At 40.2% G+C, this 19,890-nt stretch overlaps 1 protein-coding gene across 1 annotated transcript in view; it reads left to right on the top strand.

Annotated features, from left to right (window-relative positions):
• LOC113902127 (multidrug resistance-associated protein 4-like) overlaps positions 1-19,890 on the top strand; it is a 197,462-nt gene that overhangs the window by 106,986 nt on the left and 70,586 nt on the right. Inside the window, exon 19 of the mRNA XM_027557082.1 lies at positions 2,590-2,736. Coding sequence (XP_027412883.1) covers positions 2,590-2,736 — 147 coding nt within the window. The remainder of the gene's footprint in view (positions 1-2,589; positions 2,737-19,890) is intronic.

Below are 19,890 nucleotides of genomic sequence, written 5' to 3'. Positions count from 1 at the left end.
AAATACAATGTTAAAAAAAAGGAAGAAGAAAAATGAAGAGAGAAAACAAACAAACAAACAAAAACAATGTCGCAAAAATTATAAAGAAAATACAGGTACAAAATTGATATCAAATACCATAAAGCATAAATTAAAAATCTAGAGTAGAGTTTGGAATTTCAGGTATACAATGTTATATAAAAGAAGAAGAGAAAGAAACAGAGGAAAGAAAAAAAAAGTCACAGAAATTATAAAAAAAAAACTATAGGTACAAAATTGATAACATATACCAAAAAGCTAAAATTAAAAATCTGGAGTAGAGTTTGAAATTTCAAAAATACAATGTTAAAGAAAAGAAGAAAACAAACAAAAAAAACAAAACAAGGTCAAAAAATTATAAAATATATATATATGAAGTTTGCTGAAGAAGAAAAAAATAGGGTGTTTTTTTTTTTTTTTTTTTTGCAAAGTAATAGGTTATAAAAGTAAAATTGAAGGAACAATAGAGGACTTAAAATTAAAAAAAATTAAAAAAAAGAAAAGAAAGAAAGAATGATCGTAAAAATAGTAAAAATATATCTAGGACTTTCTCTGGTTTTGTTGTGAGTATTGTGGGTTCAGTTCATTTTTGGCTAGTTCCTTGGTCTGACTTATATTTCTCAAGATCTATAGGCCCCTTCCTATGTGGTCCGTAGTAACCATGGGGTTTTAATCTATTGCCTGTAGCTTCCAAGGCGTTTCCCTCTGTTATAGCTTCTTCTGATTGCTGGTCTCTTCAGTGTCTGGTTTCCGCCCTGACACAAAAGGGAAGGTGGAGGACACTTTTTTTTTTTTTTTTAAAGCTCACTTATTCAGTCGCGCTGTGGGGAGGGAGGGAGGGATGCTGCAAACAAACAACACTGGCGTGCACTCGCAGTGCCTCAACCACACTGGGTCTGCCCCCACTCACGGCGTGTGTAGCCTCCCTATCCACACTGCTCGGGCTCTAGGTTGTTCCGCTGGGAACAATCCAAGGCTGGCCCTGGGCTGCATGCACCTCCCAGGTCCAAGCCGCTCAGGTTCAGGCACTCGGGTAGTCCTCAGAGGCACAGACTCAGTTGGGCCTGCGTTTTGTGCTCTTCCCAGGTCCGAGCAGCTCAGGTGATGAGGTGTTTGGCGAGCGCCAATGCTGCGACTTATCGCCTCCCCGCCACTCGGTTATCTGGGTGTAAAACCGGCGCACCTTCTCAGGCAGATGTTGACCGTCCAGACCCCCAAGAAGTTTTAGTTAGCAAAGAAGCCTGCTTACAGTTTTACAGATAATGTCTCTCTGGGGCTACAATTGCCCCCTTCTGGCTCTGGCTGCCTGTCACCAGAGGGGGAAGGTCTGCAGCCGGCTATCTCTGTTCAGTCCTTTGTTCCGTGCGTGGGCCTGGCGGTGTCTTAGGTTAGGGCTGGCTTTTCGCATGGTAGATATCCCACAGTCTGGTTTGCTAGCCCAAATTATTTCGCTCAGATAGTGCTCAGGGTATTCAGGCCAGATTCTTACTCTAAGCGATGCAGCCCACGCTGCGCCTCCCTGCTCAGTCCCCACTTGCTACTGGCGTGTGCAGGCGTCTGCGCTGCTTCTCCACTGGGGGAGTTACCGTAGGGCTCGCAATCTGTGAGTTTTAATTGTTTATTTATCTTTTCTCCCTATTATGTTGCCCTCTGTGCTTCCAAAGCTTGGCACAGTTTCGGCAGTGAGAAGGTTTCCTGGTGTTTGGAAACTTCTCTCTTTTTAAGACTCCCTTCCCAGGATGGAACTCTGTCCCTCCCTCTTTTATCTCTGTTTTTGTCTTTTATATTATTTCCTACCTCCTTTCGAAGAGTTAGGTTGCTTTTCTGGGTGCCTGATGTCCTCTGCCGGCATTCAGAAGTTGTTTTGTGGAATTTACTTGATGTTTAAATGCTCTTTTGATGAATTTGTGGGGGAGAAAGTGTTCTCCCCGTCCTACTCCTCTGCCATTTTGGCTCCTCCTCCCACATGTTTTCTTGTAATTCAATTATTGAAGAGATTGTCTGCTTGCAACTTAATATAGTCTTTTTATACTCTTTAAAGCTGCTTGGGCATGGAAATAGTTACTTTACATGGAAGTAAATTTCCATATACATTTACCATTTATAAGGAAATGGTAAGTCATCTCTCTTATTCCCTTTTAATTCATGGTGGTATCAAAACATTTCTCAGTTTTAGATTATGGGACATGTTGTAAATAATGAGATTTGAAATATGGCAAAAGGAAGATACTAGTTTTTATCATTTTCTTTCTTCTGAGGTTTTATTAGTACTTGTAATTGGATTAGGAAAATCTGAGTTTGTATTTTACACCTGATTTTTTTCTCATGTTGTTTCTATTTAATAAGAGAACCATACTTATTTTTATATTCTTCTTTGTAAATATACCTAGTGAATGTATTAAACTCAAATAGAATCCATTATATATTTATTCTATAGTCTATAGGTGAATTTATATATAAATTATATTTATAGAATAAAGCGCATAACATTTTTGTAAGCTGTCTGCCATGCTTTCACATAATTGAAGGAAAGACAGAGATCTTTTGCTGAGTGATGCTACTTTATTTCAGTTCTAACCATAGGTATCATCCTTTATGGCATCATAAGATCTTTGTTGATATTCTACGTCCTTGTTAATTCTTCACAAACTTTGCACAACAAAATGTTGGAGTCCATTTTCAGAGCACCAAAGCTGTTCTTCGATAGAAATCCAATAGGTAAGTCAGACACCAAGTTTCTCAGTAAGTATGTCTTATTAATGCATTTAGTTCCTGATTACATTTGATATTTGACAATGGATGAGATACTTAGAAGATAATCACTGTGCATATTGATCTATTTTCTACAAAAAACTTTACTGATCTGAATATGGGGGCATATAAGTTTTTATTCCAATTTTAGTGTGTGTGTAAAGATAAATGTTCACTTTGCAGAATGACTTAGAAACCCATTTGTTATGTGGCATATAAAATATCCTATGTTAGATGCAAACATGTTTTAATGTTGTTGACTAGTTTCTAAAAGCTGGCTGTGTCATACAGTGTTAAGTTAGGCTGTTGTCTAGATAGGACCTTCTTACAATGAATCTGCAAGAGACAGGCTGTGTGTTTCTTTCTTTTCCCATCCATTTCTGGAATCACAGAGCTCTGACATATGCCCATGCATTGAGGTTTACATAAAAATAGTAATAAAAATTCATTAAAATATCAAATTGGTAAAATGTAAGCATCTTTTTCAAAGAAACTAACTTTATAGTTTTACAGTGGACACTTGGTGACATATAAGACCCTTTGTAGTACATAGCACATGGATCTTCAGTAGTAAGTTTCTCAATATGAGTGTCCCTGGAGGTTTCTCAGTGGTTTTTTCTTCCACCTTGAGGCCTTTGACTTGTTTTGCTTCTAAAGGTAGCCTCCTGACCTGGGTTTCTATGAAGCGTTATTTCATCAGTGTACATGCTCCTTTGTTCAGTTGGTTAGACTTGTGCTGAGGTCCAGGGCAGCTTTATTTTTGTAGGCGATGATTGACAGGACTTGTTGAGGCAGGTATGTGGACTGGAGGGAGGATAGGAGTAGCCTTGGCCTGGCCATCAACTCACCATGTGACCAAGGCCAAAGCAGATGGATCCTATTGGACAGGCAAATCTCAAGGCAGGATGTGGTCTGTCTTGATTTAAAAGTGTGACTCTGCCTGAAGTCAGCTGCCTGGGTTCAGTCCTGGTGCTAGTTACAAATGGTAATAGTAGGTTATAGTTATATTAATATAATTCTTATGTGCTGGTTACTTAATTTCTTTGTGTCTGTTTTCTTATCTCTAAATGGGGATTCTATTAATACACTTTTTGACTGTGTTAGAAATAAGCTTGTTGATATACTCACAACACTTAGCTCATGGTCAGTGACTAGTGAACCTTACTGATGATGAGGAAATGCTATCTGGGAACTTCCTTTCTTGTGAAATGGGAGTAATTTCACATGCCCTTCCTGTTTCACAAGACTCTTGTGAGGATTAATGCAAACTATTCAGGGAAGCATCTTGTGTAGATGTATTCAAAACATATTATTTGGTCCAGGTAGTGAGCCAAGCACAGAATGGTTAACTACAAAGGCCCATACAGATCTCATTTTATTATGAAGCTGTAGTGAGGAAGTATTTGGAGAAGTCCATACTATTATGGCTGTGAAGTTGCTCCACTTTGTCAGTTAATGTAAAAACTATGGGCATCAAGTTGGGAGCCTCTGTTATTTCAGCCTCTGGGTGCTCATGACCACAGTTAACCAGGTTTTTCATGTTTAAGACCTGTAGGCTTCTCCAAATGCTGATTTATTTATTATTCAAGGATTTGGGATCAAGTTTAAATCTTCTTCCTCCCCTTCCTCTATCTCTTAGCAGAATCTCATTCTTTCAGGAAAATAGAAGCCCAAATAAGTATTATACTACAAAGATTATAGGCCTGCTTTGCACAAAATGCTTCAGGGCCATCAGTTATTTACTCCTTCAGTGATATATTCAGTTGAACTCTTTCCTATAGTTTATTGTCAAAGTAAAATTTACAATAGATTATTTATGGTGGACTTGCTTGCTGGTTTGTGATCACATGAAGAGAAAACCACATGTATTTATACTTTGGAAGCTCTGATTCCTAGAACCAGACTATCTAAGCTTCCAAATTCTGTGTCTGTCAATCAAGGAAATGAAACTGTCAGACATGTAATACATTTCCCTGGGGTTTAGTTGAGCATTGAAGGCAAATCGTGGTGCTTATGTGGGTGAAATATTTGGTGCCTAATAGTTTTGTCTTTGGAAAAGGCAATGGCACCCCACTCCAGTACTCTTGCCTGGAAAATCCCATGGACAAAGGAGCCTGGAAGGCTGCAGTCCATGAGGTCGCTAAGAGTCGGACACGACTGAGCGACTTCACTTTCACTTTTCACTTTCATGCATGGAGAAGGAAATAGCAACCTACTCCAGTGTTCTTGCCTGGAGAATCGCAGGGATGGGGGAGCCTGATGGGCTGCCGTCTATGGGGTCACACAGAGTCGGACATGACTGAAGTGACTTAGCAGCAGCAGCAGTTTTGCCTTATAAACTAAAGGAAATTAAGAAATAATGAGGAATTCAGCCATTTTTAAACATAAGTAGACATTTAAAAACTATTGTTGGACAGGCTTCAGCAATATGTGAACTGTGAACTTCCTGATGTTCAAGCTGGTTTTAGAAAAGGCAGAGGAACCAGAGATCAAATTGCCAACATCCGCTGGATCATGGAAAAAGCAAGAGAGTTCCAGAAAAACATCTATTTCTGCTTTATTGACTATGCCAAAACCTTTGACTGTGTGGATCACAATAAACTGTGGAAAATTCTGAAAGATATGGGAATACCAGACCACCTGATCTTCCTCTTGAGAAATTTGTATGCAGGTTAGGAAGCAACAGTTAGAACTGGACATGGAACAACAGACTGGTTCCAAATAGGAAAAGGAGTATGTCAAGGCTGTATATTGTCACCCTGCTTATTTAACTTATATGCAGAGTACATCATGAGAAACGCTGGACTGGAAGAAACACAAGCTGGAATCAAGATTGCCGGGAGAAATATCAATAACCTCAGATATGCAGATAACACCACCCTTATGGCAGAAAGTGAAGACGAACTCAAAAGCCTCTTGATGAAGGTGAAAGTGGAGAGTGAAAAAGTTGGCTTAAAGCTCAACATTCAGAAAACGAAGATCATGGCATCTGGTCCCATCACTTCATGGCAAATAGATGGGGAAACAGTGTCAGACTTTATTTTTCTGGGCTCCAAAATCACTGCAGATTGTGATGGCAGCCATGAAATTAAAAGACGCTTACTCCTTGGAAGGCAAGTTATGACCAACCTAGATAGCATATTCAAAAGCAGAGACATTACTTTGCCAACGATGTTTCATCTAGTCAAGTCTATGGTTTTTCCTGTGGTCATGTATGGATGTGAGAATTGGACTGTGAAGAAGGCTGAGCGCCAAAGAATTGATGCTTTTGAACTGTGGTGTTGGAGAAGAGTCTTGAGAGTCCCTTGGACTGCAAGGAGATCCAACCAGTCCATTCTGAAGGAGATCAGCCCTGGGATTTCTTTGGAAGGAATGATGCTAAAGCTGAACCTCCAGTACTTTGGCCACCTCATGTGAAGAGTTGACTCATTGGAAAAGACTCTGATGCTGGGAGGAATTGGGGGCAAGAGGAGAAGGGGATGACAGAGGATGAAATGTCTGGATGGCATCACTGACTCGATGGACGGAGTCTGGGTAAACCCCGGGTGTTGGTGAGGGACAGGGAGGCCTGGTGTGCTGTGATTCATGGGGTCGCAAAGAGTCGGACACGACTGAGCGACTGACCTGATCTGATCTGATCTGATCGGGCAGGGAATTGGAACGTAGGTGGAGATGTTAGATATTCTGGTTCTGCTGGAACAGAGCTTTGGAAGAGCTGTGCTAGCCACTTCTCTTGGCCTCAGGTTCTAACAGGTAAGAAGAGGGGGCCTTTTCACTCATCAAGCATTTACTGATCATCTACTGGTTATTAAGTTGTGGTCCCCAGCATTGAGACAAACAGTCCCTGTCTTTCTTCTTCTTCTTTTTTCTTTTTTTTTTTTTTGTAGTTTTCCAAGTTTATCTCAGTTTATAACATAAGATATTTCAAATAAACCCTTAATTATACTGCATCAAAAAAAGTGCCCCCAATTAAAGTCATCATGTGCAAAGGTTATTGTGATGTGGCCCATGGTTAAATAGATAGTTAGAAAGTTATTTTTTTTTTTCCCAAATAAAGAAATTGTGTCTAAATGAGAGGGAGAAAGAGAGATTCCATTATTAAACTTGGAAACAAGGAAGTAGTGATATCAACTTGCTGGGCTGAAAAAAAATTGCAAAAGACCATCCAAGAGCATCTGAGAGCAAGTGATTGGGAAAAATCATGTAAGGTAATTTCCCAACACCTGACATCCACACAAGAAGGCTGTCATTGTTAGTACTGTGGTGTTAGACTGTTGGACCTCTTTCTTTTTTTGAAGTGTTTATTTTTAACTTTATATATATATATATATATATATATATATATATATATTTATTTATTTATTTATTAAAACATTGTTGACTTACAATGTTTCAGGTGCACAGCAAGGTGATTCAGTTATACATATATATTATTTTTGAAATTATTTTCCATTAAAGCTTATTGTAAGATATTAACTATAGTTCCCTGTGCTATACAGTAAACCTCTGTTACTTGTTGCATGTCTATTTTTTTTTTTTAATTAGACATCTAGCATTCTATTCATACTAAGTCAAACAAGTGGAATCAAAATGTCATAAATTTTTTAGTTAGGCAAGAATTGTTCAGTTTTCTAAAATACATATATTATACATATTATTTATATATATGTATACACAAATTTTTCTACTATGCTTGATAAGGGTTTGAGAAAGAACATCAATAAAAAAAGATGGAGAAATTGGAAAACAAATAAATGGAATGGGAGTACTGAATATGAAATAGAAATAGTGAAACAAGCTAGGTAAAATTAAAAGATCACCATATGGTCCAACTGTTTTTAAACATGGCTGCTTATTAGAAACATCTGGAGTTCTGGAGGAAAAAAAGCAATACCTGGTTATTTATATTTTTCAAAACATTCCAAGATAATTCTGATATGCATCTGGATTTTAAAAAATGATTACGGGTTTTTTAAATAGCAGTTTTGATGATACAGATTTCTATTATTTTTCTGTTGACCAATCATGATACAATGGTATTATGTGAGTAATGGTTACATAATCACAATAATAAAAGATGTTTATCAAATAAATCAATAGCCAGACCCCCCCCCCCAAAAAAAAGATAATTAAAATTGCAAGTCATAAAGGGAACATGATTAACTTAATAATATACAATAATCACATACAATTTGGGGGATCAAGCAGAGTAACATGATAAGTGGAAATGCATCCATGCAACATGTTCTCATCTGCTCAGCCAGTCTCTGTCTTTTTTGGTGCATTTAATCCATTTATATTTAATGTAGTTATCCACATATGTGATCCTATTACCATTTTCTTGCTTTGGGTTTATTTTGTGTAAGTCTTTTCTTTCTCTTGAATTTCCTGCCTACAGAAGTTCCTTTAGCATTTATTGTGAAGCTGGTTTGGTGGTGCTGAATTCTCTGAACTTTTGCTTGTCTGGATAGCTTTTGATTTCTCCATCAAATCTTAAACAAGAGTCTTGCTCGGTGGAGTATTCTTGGTTTTGCTTTCTTCCCTTTCATTACTTTAAATATATCAGGCCATTTTCTTGTAGAATTTCTGTTGAGAAATCAGCTGATAGACTAATGGGAGTTCAGATCAGCTCAGTTCAGTCGCTCAATCGTGTCCGACCGTTCATGACCCCATGGACTGCAGAACATCAGGCCTCCCTGTACATCACCAACTCCCAGAGCTTGCCCAAACTCATGTCTACTGAGTTGGTGATGCCATCCAACTATCTCATCCTCTGTTGTCCCCTTCTCCTCCACCTTCAATCTTTTCCTGCATCAGGGTCTTTTCAAATGAGTCAGTTTTTTGCATCAGGTGGCCAAAATACTGGAGTTTCAGCTTCAACATCAGACCTTCCAATGAACACTCAGGACTGATCTCCTTTAGGATGGACTGGTTGGATCTCCTTGCAGTCCAAAGGACTCTCAAGAGTCTTCTCCAACACCACAATTCAAAAGCATCAATTCTTTGGTGCTCAGCTTTCTTTATTATTTTTTAATATAAATTTATTTATTTTAATTGGAGGTTAATTACTTTACAATATTGTATTGGTTTTGCCATACATCAACATGAATCTGCCACAAGTATACAGGTGTTCCCCATCCTGAACCCCCCTCCCTCCTCCCTCCCCATACCATCCCTCTGGGTAATCTCAGTGCACCAGCCCCAAGCATCCAGTATCATGCATAGAACCTGGACTGGCGATTCATTTCATATATGATATTATACATGTTTCAATGCCATTCTCTGCTGGGAGCCGGCATGAGGAGCTCCGCCCGTGGCAAAGGTCATGAGGAAGGAGGCTCGGCACACGCAAAGGCGGGATCAAGCCTCAGGAGTCCCCCTGGATATTCTCGAGCATCTACCCCAAAAACCAGAGTCTGCCTACTTTATTGCTGTGTGCTCTCACCTCTGACTTTACGGGGGCTGTCCTCCACCACCATCTCACTTTCTCTAAAAAGAGTTAACTTACAGCTCCAGTTAATAAGTCCTGGGCATTAGGAGTGTTTAAATCCAAACCCCTCAGATAGCTCTCTAACTAGCCTGACAAGTTTACCTGGACTCCTACAGTTATGCATACTATTGTTTACAGTCTCTCAGCCTTGAGAGGCAGAGGAAGCTTAAGATATTCAAATAGCTTAGAGCCTCTCAGAGAGTTAGAAACTGTCAGAATAAAACTGGTAGAAGATTTCATTGATGAGCCAATGCTTGCGGCCAAGTTTCCACATCCCATGTATTGTATCCTTGAATGTGTATTAATTAATATAGTTGGTATGTAGAAAAGATAAGTAGTGGCCTTGGTGTTAGCAACTTTAGACCCTTAAGGTAATAAATTCTTTCCTTTGTTGTAAACCCACTGCACCTCTGCCCTATAGGAATGCAACTTTATTTAACACCTTCGGAGGATGGTGCCAAACCTTAAAATAATTACTTTTAGAGAAAATAAGTCTTATGGATTGACAAACCTTTGTCAAGAGTCATAAAATGTTAATAGGCCTTCTGGCCAGAAGATGATGTAAATCACCTAAATCATTTGTATATGATAAACTTGCAGGAAAGAAACCCTGGTTTCGATAAGGATCAAAGACTGCTGACTTTGCATGATTTCACATCCCCTATTATCCTCTATGTACAACTTATGGTATAAAAGCCCCTGTTGAAAATAAAGCTACGGGCCTTGCTCACTGAAGCCTTGGTCTCCCCGTGTCATTCTTTCTTGTTTCCTTGACCTCCTTTTCTCTTCTGTTCTTCCTTCATGCCAAAATAATTTGGAGCGCGGGGGTCCTCTGCAACCACTTATTTGCCTGGGCTTCTAAGACCCACTCGAGAAGGTGCCTAAGGTGGGGCACCTTCCGCTATTCGAGAGGGCGCCTGCGGCCTCCATGGTCAGAGCAAGTTTGGTGTCACGAACTTTATTGATTTCCTGTGTAAACCAGTTATTATTGAGCATCTAATAAATCTCAGCCTTTGCTATCTCTTAATCGCCAACGCCGTCATCCTGAGGGAATCCCTGGATCCAACCGGGGCAGGACTGGCAATTCTCCCAAATCATCCCACCCTCTCCCTCTCCCACAGAGTCCAAAAGACTGTCCTATACATCTGTGTCTCTTTTGCTGGCTCGCATACAGGGTTATCATTACCATCTTTCTAAATTCCATATATATGCGTTAGTATACTGTATTGGTGTTTTTCTTTCTGGCTTACTTCACTGTGTATAATAGGCTCCAGTTTCATCCACCTCATTAGAATTGATTCAAGTGTATTCTTTTGAATGGCTGAGTAATACTCCATTGTGTATATGTATCACAGCTTTCTTATCCATTCATGTGCTGATAGAGATCTAGGTTGCTTCCATGTCCTGGATATTATAAACAGTGCTGTGATGAACATTGGGAGTACACGTGTCTCTTTCAATTCTGGTTTCCTCGGTGTGTATGCCCAGCAGTGGGATTGCTGGGTCATAAGGCAGTTCTATTTCCAGTTTTTTAAGGAATCTCCACACTGTCTCCATAAGTTTCAGGATATAAAATCAACACACAGAAATCCCTTGCATTCCTATACACTAATAATGAGAAAATAGAAAGAGAAATTAAGGAAACAATTCCATTCACCATTGCAACGAAAAGAATAAAATACTGAGGAATATATCTACCTAAAGAAACTAAAGACCTATATATACTACTACTAAGTTGCTTCAGTCATGTCTGACTGTGCGACCCCATCAACTGCAGCCTACCAGGCTTCTCTGTCCATGGGATTCTCCAGGCAAGAACACTGGAGTGGGTTGCCATTTCCTTCTCCAATGCATGAAAGTGGAAAGTGAAAGTGAAGTCGCTCAGTCATGTCTGACTCTTAGCGACCCCATGGACTGCAGCCTACCAGGCTCCTCCATCCATGGGATTTTCCGGGCAACAGTACTGGAGTGGGGTGCCATTGCCTTCTCCAGACCTATATATAGAAAACTATAAAACACTGATGAAATAAATCAAAGAGGACAGTAATAGATGGAGAGATATACCATGTTCATGAATCAGAAGAATCAATATAGTGAAAATGAATATACTACCCAAAGCAATTTATAGATTCAATCAAATCCCTATCAAGCTACCAATGGTATTTTTCAGCTTTCTTTATAGTCCAACTCTCACATCCATATATGACTACTGGGAAAAAAAACACAAAAACATAGACTTTGACTAGACAGAACTTTTGTAGGCAAAGTAATGTCTCTGCTTTTTAATATGCTGTCTAGATTGGTCATAGCTTTTCTTCCACGGAGCCGGCATCTTTTAATTTCATGGCTGTGGTCACCATCTGCAGTGATTTTGGAGCCCAAAAAGGTAAAGTCTGACACTGTTTCCACTGTTTCCCCATCTATTTGCCATGAAGTAATGGGACCGGATGCCATGATCTTCGTTTTCTGAATGTTGAGCTTTAAGCCAACCTTTTCACTCTCCTCTTTCACTTTCATCAAGAGGCTCTTTAGTTCTTCACTTTCTGCCATAAGGGTGGGGGTCATCTGCATTTCTGAGGTAATTGATATTTCTCCCGGCAATCTTAATTCCAGCCTGTGCTGCATCCAGCCCAGCGTTTCTCATGTAAATGAGAACTTTGCATGTAAATTAAATAAGTAGGGTGACAATATACAGCCTTGACGTACTTCTTTTTCTATTTGGAACCAGTTTGTTGTTCCATCTCCAGTTCTAACTGTTGCTTCCTGACCTGCATACAGATTTCTCAAGAGGTAGGTCAGATGGTCTGGTATTTCCATCTCTTTCAGAATTTTCCACAGTTTATTGTGATCCACACCATAAAAAGCTTTGGCATAGTCAATAAAGCAGAAATAGATGTATTTCTGAAACTCTCATGCTTTGTCAATGATCCAGCGAATGTTGGCAATTTGATCTCTGGTTCCTCTACCTTTTGTAAAACCAGCTTGAACATCTGGAAGTTCACAGTTTACGTATTGTTGAAGCCTGGCTTGGAGAATTTTGAGCATTATTTTACTAGCATGTGAGATGAGTGCAGTTGTGCGATAGTCTGAGAATTCTTTGGCATTGCCTTTCTTTGGGATTGGAATGAAAACTGACCTTTTCCAGCCCTGTGGCCACTGCTGAGCTTTCCAAATTTGCTGGCATATTGAGTGCAGCACTTTCATAGTATCATCTTTTAGTGTTTGAAATAGCTCGACTGGAGTTCCATCTCCTCCACTAGCTTTATTCATATGCTTCCTATCACCCCCTTGACTTTGCATTCCAGGATGTCTGGCTCTAGGTGAATGATCACACCATTGTGATTATCTGGGTCATAAAGATCTTTTTTTGTACAGTTCTGTGTATTCTTGCCACCTCTTCTTAATGTCTTCTGATGGGAGTTCACTCATATGTAATTTGTCATTTTTTGCCTTATTGCTTTTAATATTTTATTTTTGTCTTTAATTTTTGTCAGTTTGTTTATTGTGTGTCTCAGTGTGTTCCTCCTTGGGTTTATCCCACCTGGGACTCTGTGTGCTTCCCAGATTTCGTTGACTATTTCATTTTTCATATTAGAGGAGTTTTCAGCTATTATCCCTTCAAATATTATTTTCAGGTCCTTTCTCCCTCTCTTCTCATTCTGGAACCCCTATATTGTGAATGTTGGTGTGCTTAATGTTGTGTCAGAGGTCTCTTAGGCTGGCTTCATTTCTTTTCATTCTTTTTCTATATTCTGTTCTGTGGCAGTGATTTCCACCATTCTGTCCTCTAGGTCATTTATCTGTTCTTCTGTCTCAGTTATTCTGCTATTGATTCCTTCTCTTATATTATTCATCTCTGCTTGTTTCTTCTTTAGTTTTTTAGGTCTTTGGTAAACATTTCTTGCATCTTTTCAATCTTTGCCTCCATTCTTTTCCTGAGATCCTGAATCATCTTCTGTATCATTATTCTGAATTCTTTTTCTGGAAGGTTTCCTATCTCCACTTCATTTAGTTGTTTTTCTGGGGTTTGATCTTGTCCCTTCATCTGGGACATAACTTTCTACTTTTTCATCCTGATTGACTTTCTATAATGTGGTTTTTGTTTTAGCCACTGTGGAACTGTAATTCTTTTTGCTTCTTCTGTCTGCCCTCTGATGGATGAGGCTAAGAGACTTGTGTAAGCTTCCTGATGGGAGGGATTGGTGGTGGGAAAAACTAGGTCTTGCTCTGGTGGGCAGAACCTTGCTCAGTAAAGCTTTAATCCAGTTATCTGCTGATGGGTGGGGTTGTGCACCCTCCTTGTTAGTTGTTTGGTCAGAGGCGACCCAATCCTTGGGTCTTTGGTAGGGTTAATGGCCACTTCCAAGAGGGCTTATGCCACGGGAGACCTTCCCGGGTTGCTGATGCCAGTGCCCCTGTCCCTGTGGTAAGCCCCTGCTGACTCACGTCTCCTCAGGAAACGACCCAACAGTAGCAGGTAGTTTTGGTTCAGTCTCCTGTGGGATCACTACTCCTTTCCTCTGGGTCTTTGTGTGCACAAAGGTTAGCTTGTGTCCTCCAAGACGAGTCTCTGGTTCTCCTAGTCCTGTGGATATAATGAAGTCCTGCTGGTCTTCAAGGTCAGATTCCCTGGGAATTACCAGTCCCTTTGTTGGATTCCCAGGCTGGGAAGCCTGATGTGGGGTTCAGAACCTTCATACAGTGGGAAAATTCTTTGGTGTTATTGTTCTCCAATTTGTGGGTCACCCACCCAGCTGGTATGGGATTTGATTTTATTGTGATTGCGCCCCTCCTACCATCTTGGTGCAGCTTCTTCTTTGTCTTTGGACGTGGGGTATATTTTTTTGGTGGTTTCCAGTATCCCCCTGTCAATCAGAGTTCAACAGCTAGTGGTAATTTTGGTGCTCTTGCAGGAGATGAGTGCACACCCTTCTACTCTGCCATCTTGACTGAAATTTTGTCAGTCCCTGTCTATCAAGGCATTTACACATGTAAATAATTTAAAAAATGCTGACAGTGGATTGTTTGTTTAAATTAAATGGTGTCAATATTCTGTGATTCCATATAGAAAAGATACAGATTCACATTTTAATACAGCTGTCAGTTGGAGATCTCAATTCATAGATATGCACCACATACACACTGACAAGCATAGCCCTATGCTGCAGATCTTTTTCATAGTATGTTATGTAAAGGTTGCCCTCGGCTTCAGAAAATTTTACAAAAACTGTTCTCCTGCAACTTTAAGATGAATTGTTTTCAAAAGGAAATCACATCAGTGGGAGTCAGAGGAATTTAGGAAATAAAGTAAGTAATTCTTTATTTAAGATCATCATCTCTAAGCTTACAGCAAATGCATCCCAATTTCTAAACAGTCTTAGCAATACTGAAATGTTCTCCTGACCCATCAGAGACTGTCTAGATGCTAGAGGTCATCTCTGAAAATGTGTTAGGAAAAGAAGAGGGAAGCCAGCACTTCTAATGTTGCTTTTTACAAATATCTACACACACTTCTCTTCAGGCTTTATAGAAGTGTGTTACAATGCTTTGACAGTAGGTGAAATGTAAGCAATGATGTTTTCTCCATAAGTAATGAAATCAATTATGATCTGTTGAATGTTCTTTTCATTCTTGGTAACCAGGATTAATTGGTTAGAAATTTCCCTCTTATTTAGGGACAACTCTAGTACATAGAATAAAGATGATAATGTCCAAAGTACACATTGAGTGGAAGTTTATTAAAATAATGTAGTTATGTGGAAAGCTATCATGAAATTAAGTTCTCTGTTCTGGAAATATTTTCTCTTCATTTCTTTTTGGCATTTGCATTTTCATAGATTGTATCATATGGGGAACTAGTTCAACCTCTTGAAAACCTGGAAAGTCTATTTTAGACTTGTTACATGTATAGGAATCTTTATCCAGGCATTATTCCAAACACAGTCATGCTCCTCATGGTGGGAAAGTCCTGCCTTTGGGTCTACTGTTGGGAGAAAGTAGTGCTACAGAGTGGCATATTGTTACTATATCAGTAGAAGGAGAAGAGGGCAACAGAGGATGAGATGGTTGGATGGCAACACTGATTCAATGGACATGAACTTGGGAAAACCCCGAGAGATGGTAAGGAACAGGGAAGGCTGGCATGCTGCAGTCCATGGGGTCATGAAGAGTCAGATATGACTTGGCAACAGAATAACCAGAGTGTCTGCCCTGGGTGATTTTCAGTTGAAGTCCCTAATTTTGGGCTCAGTCAATAATTAGTGATTTCTCTTTGAACTTCAAGTGGATGTTTCTAGAAGTGTTCTTTTGGTTCAGTGACTGATCTTATCTTCACTCTGATTGGGGCATGTAATGAAAATGTATACTTTTTGAGCATGTGGTAAGGAAAACAAGGTAATCATTTCTTTCTTTTCTACACAAAGATGTTTGAACAGATACCAAAGTACATCTGGATTTGTCCTTATATGTGTTTTCTCACAATAAAAAATTCCATAGATTTAGCTTTGAGAAGTTCTTAGGATCATGGATTAATCTTTTTATTACCTTTAAATATTTAGAAATAAATTAAGGAGGAAGAGACATAGAGACCAGACCTATGGATATGGAGGGAGGGGAGCAGGGAGAAGGGGGGATGTATGGAGAGAGTAACATGGAAATTTACAATACCATATATAAAATAGATAGCCAATGGAAATTTGCTGTATGACTCAGGGAACTCAAACTGGGGCTCTGCGACAGGCTGAAGGGTGGGATGGGAAGGCAGATGGGATGGAGGTTTGGGAGGGAGGGGACTTGGGTGTACCTATGACTGATTCTGGGTGGCTACGACGGCGCACAGAGCACGGCCGAGAAGAGCTACCCAGTGTCCGAGGTCAGGGGAGGCAGCTGAGAGGAGCTACGAAGCGTCCAAGGTCAGGGGCAGCAGCCAAGAGTGCCAGGCTGCAACAGCGCAGGAGCAGTCCAGAGGAGATACCCCCACCTGAGGCCAGGGGCAGCGGCTGGGAGGAGCAGCCGCATATCAAAGGAGCGGTGGCTGCGCGGGCACAGGAGGGCCTAAAGGAGCTATTCACGTTCAAGGTCAGGAGGGGCGGCGGTGAGGAGACACCCCTCGTCCAAGGTAAGGAGCAGTGGCTGCGCTTTGCTGGAGCAGTCTTGATACCCCACGTCCAAGGTGAGAGAAACCCAAGTAAGATGGTATGTGTTGCAAGAGGGCATCAGAGGGCAGACACACTGAAACCATAATCACGAAACACTAGTCAATCTAATCACACTAGGACCACAGCATTGTCTAAATCAATGAAACTAAGCCATGCCCTGTGGGGCCACCCAAGATGGGCGGGCATGGTGGAGAGGTCTGACATAATGTGGTCCACTGGAGAAGGGAATGGCAAACCACTTCAGTATTCTTGCCTTGAGAACTCCATGAACAGTATGAAAAGGCAAAATGATAGGATACTGAAAGAGGAACTCTGCAGGTCAGTAGGTGACCAATATGCTACTGGAGATCAGTGGAGAAATAACTCCAGAAAGAATGAAGGGATGGAGCCAAAGCAAAAACAATACCCAGTTGTGGATGTGACTGGTGATAGAAACAAGGTCCGATGCTGTGAAGAGCAATATTGCATAGGAACCTGGAATGTCAGGTCCATGAATCAAGGCAAATTGGAAGTGGTCAAACAGGAGATGGCAAGAGTGAACATCAACATTCTAGGAATCAGAGAACTAAAATGGACTAGAATGGGTGAATATAACTCAGATGACCATTATATCTACTACTGCGGGCAGAAATCCCCTAGAAGAAATGGAGTAGCCACTATGGTCAACAGAAGAGTCTGAAATGCAGTACTTGGATGCAATCTCAAAAATGACAGAATGATCTCTGTTCGTTTCTGATGCAAACCATTCAATATCACAGCAATCCAAGTCTATGCCCCAACCAGTAATGCTGAAGAAGCTGAAGTTGAATGGTGGTATGAAGACTTCTAAGACCTTTTAAAACTAACACCCAAAAAAGATGTTCTTTTCATTATAGAGGACTAAAATGCAAAAGTAGGAAGTCAAGAAACACCTGGAGTAACAGGCAAATTTGGCCTTGGAATACGGAATGAAGCAGGGCAAAGACTAATAGAGTTTTCTAAGAAAATGCACTGGTCATAGCAAACACCCTCTTCCAACAACACAAGAGAAGACTCTACACATGGACATCACCAGATGGTCAACACTGAAATCAGATTGTTTATATTCTTTGCAGCCAAAGATGGACAAGCTCTATACAGTCAGCAAAACCAAGACCAGGAGCTGACTGTGGCTCAGATCATGAACTCCTTATTGCCAAATTCAGACTTAAATTGAAGAAAGTAGGGAAAACCACTAGACCATTCAGGTATGATCTAAATCAAATCCCTTATGATTATACAGTGGAAATGAGAAATAGATTTAAGCGACTAGATCTGATAGAGAGAGTGTCTGATGAACTATGGATGGAGGTTTGTGACATTGTACAGGAGACAGGGATCAAGACCATCCCCATGGAAAAGAAATGTAAAAAAGAAAAATGGCTATCTGGGGAAGACTTACAAATAGCTGTGAAAAGAAGAGAAGCAAAAAGCAAAGGAGAAAAGGAAAGATATAAGCATCTGAATGCAGAGTTCCAAAGAATAGCAAGAAGAGAAAAGAAAGCCTTCCTCAGTGATCAATGCAAAGAAATAGAGTAAAACAACAGAATGAGAAAGACTAGAGATTTCTTCAAGAAAATTAGAAATACCAAGAGAATATTTCATGCAAAGATGGTCTCAATAAAGCACAGAAATGATATGCACCTAACAGAAGCAGAAAATATTAAGAAGATATGGCAACAATACACAGAACTGTACAAAAAAGATCTTCACAACACAGATAATCACGATAGTGTGATTACTCACCTAGAGCCAGACATCCTGGAATGTGAAGTCAAGTGGGCCTTAGGAAGCATCACTACGAACAAAGCTAGTGGAGGTGATGGAATTCCAGTTGAGCTATTTCAAATCCTGAAAGATGATGCTGTGAAAGTGCTGCACTCAATATGCCAGCAAATTTGGAAAACTCAGGTCTGGCCACAGGACTAGAAAAGGTCAGTTTTCATTCCAATCCCAAAGAAAGGCAATGCCAAAGAATGCTCAAACTACCACACATTGCACTCATCTCACAGGCTAGTAAAGTAATGCTCAAAATTCTCCAAGCCAGGCTTCAGCACTATGTGAACCATGAACTTCCAGATGTTCAAGCTGGTTTTAGAAAAGGCAGAGGAACCAGTGATCAAATTGCCAACATCTGCTGGATCATTGAGAAAGTAAGAGAGTTCCAGAAAAACATTGATTTCTGCTTGATTGACTATGGCAAAGCCTTTGACTGTGTGGATCACAATAAACTGTGGAAAATTCTGAAAGAAATGGGAATACTAGAACACCTGACCTGCCTCTTGAGAAACCTGTATTCAGGTCAGGAAGCAACAGTTAGAACTGGACATGGAACAACAGACTGGTTCCCAATAGGAAGAGGAGTATGTCAAGGCTGTGTATTGTCACCCTGCTTATTTAACTTATATGCAGAGTACATCATGAGAAACGCTGGGCTAGAAGAAGCACAAGCTTCTTCAAGATTGCCAGGAGAAACATCAATAACCTCAGATATGCAGATGACACCACCCTTATGGCAGAAAGTGAAGAGGAACTCAAAAGCCTCTTGATGAAAGTGAAAGTGTAGAGTGAAAAAGTTGGCTTAAAGCTCAACATTCAGAAAACTAAGATCATGGCATCTGGTCCCATCACTTCATGGGAAATAGATGGGGAAACAGTGGAAACAGTGTCAGACTTTATTTCTTTGGGCTCCAAAATCACTGCAGATTGTGATGGCAGCCATGAAATTAAAAGACGCTTACTCCTTGGAAGGAAAGTTATGACCAACCTAGATAGCATATTCAAAAGCAGAGACATTACCTTGCCAACAAAGGTCCGTCTAGTCAAGGCTATGGTTTTTCCTGTGGTCATGTATGGATGTGAGAGTTGCACTGTGAAGAAATCTGAGCACCAAAGAATTGATGCTTTTGAACTGTGGTGTTGAAGAAGACTCTTGAGAGTCCCTTGGACTGCAAGGAGATCCAACCAGTCCATTCTGAAGGAGATGAGCCCTGGGATTTTTTTTGGAGGGAATGATGCTGAAGCTGAAACGCCAGTATTTTGGCCACCTCATGCGAAGAGTTGACTCATTGGTGAAAATTCTGATGCTGGGAGGGATTGGGGGCAGGAGGAGAAGGGGACGCCAGAGGATGAGATGGCTGGATGGCATCACTGACTCGATGGACATGAGTCTGAGTGAACTCCGGGAGTTTGTTATGGACAGGGAGGCCTGGCGTGCTGTGATTCATGGGGTCGCAAAGAGTCAGACACGACTGAGTGACTGATCTGAACTGAACTGATGACTGATTCTTGTTAATGTATGTCAGAAAACCACAAAATTCTGTAAAGCAATTATCCTTCAATAAAAAATTTAGAAAAAGAAAGAAATTAAGAAGGAAATTTCTTTCTTTCTTATGTGTAGCCATTATTTTTAGAATTTTGTTCTTTTTTCTCCTGTTGGTGTCAGCATGCCTGGGC

Source organism: Bos indicus x Bos taurus, chromosome 12 (genome assembly GCF_003369695.1).
Source record: "Bos indicus x Bos taurus breed Angus x Brahman F1 hybrid chromosome 12, Bos_hybrid_MaternalHap_v2.0, whole genome shotgun sequence".
Taxonomy (NCBI): domain Eukaryota; kingdom Metazoa; phylum Chordata; class Mammalia; order Artiodactyla; family Bovidae; genus Bos; species Bos indicus x Bos taurus.
Note: the sequence above shows the minus strand (reverse complement) of the source record. Positions and strands in the feature narration are given on the sequence as shown.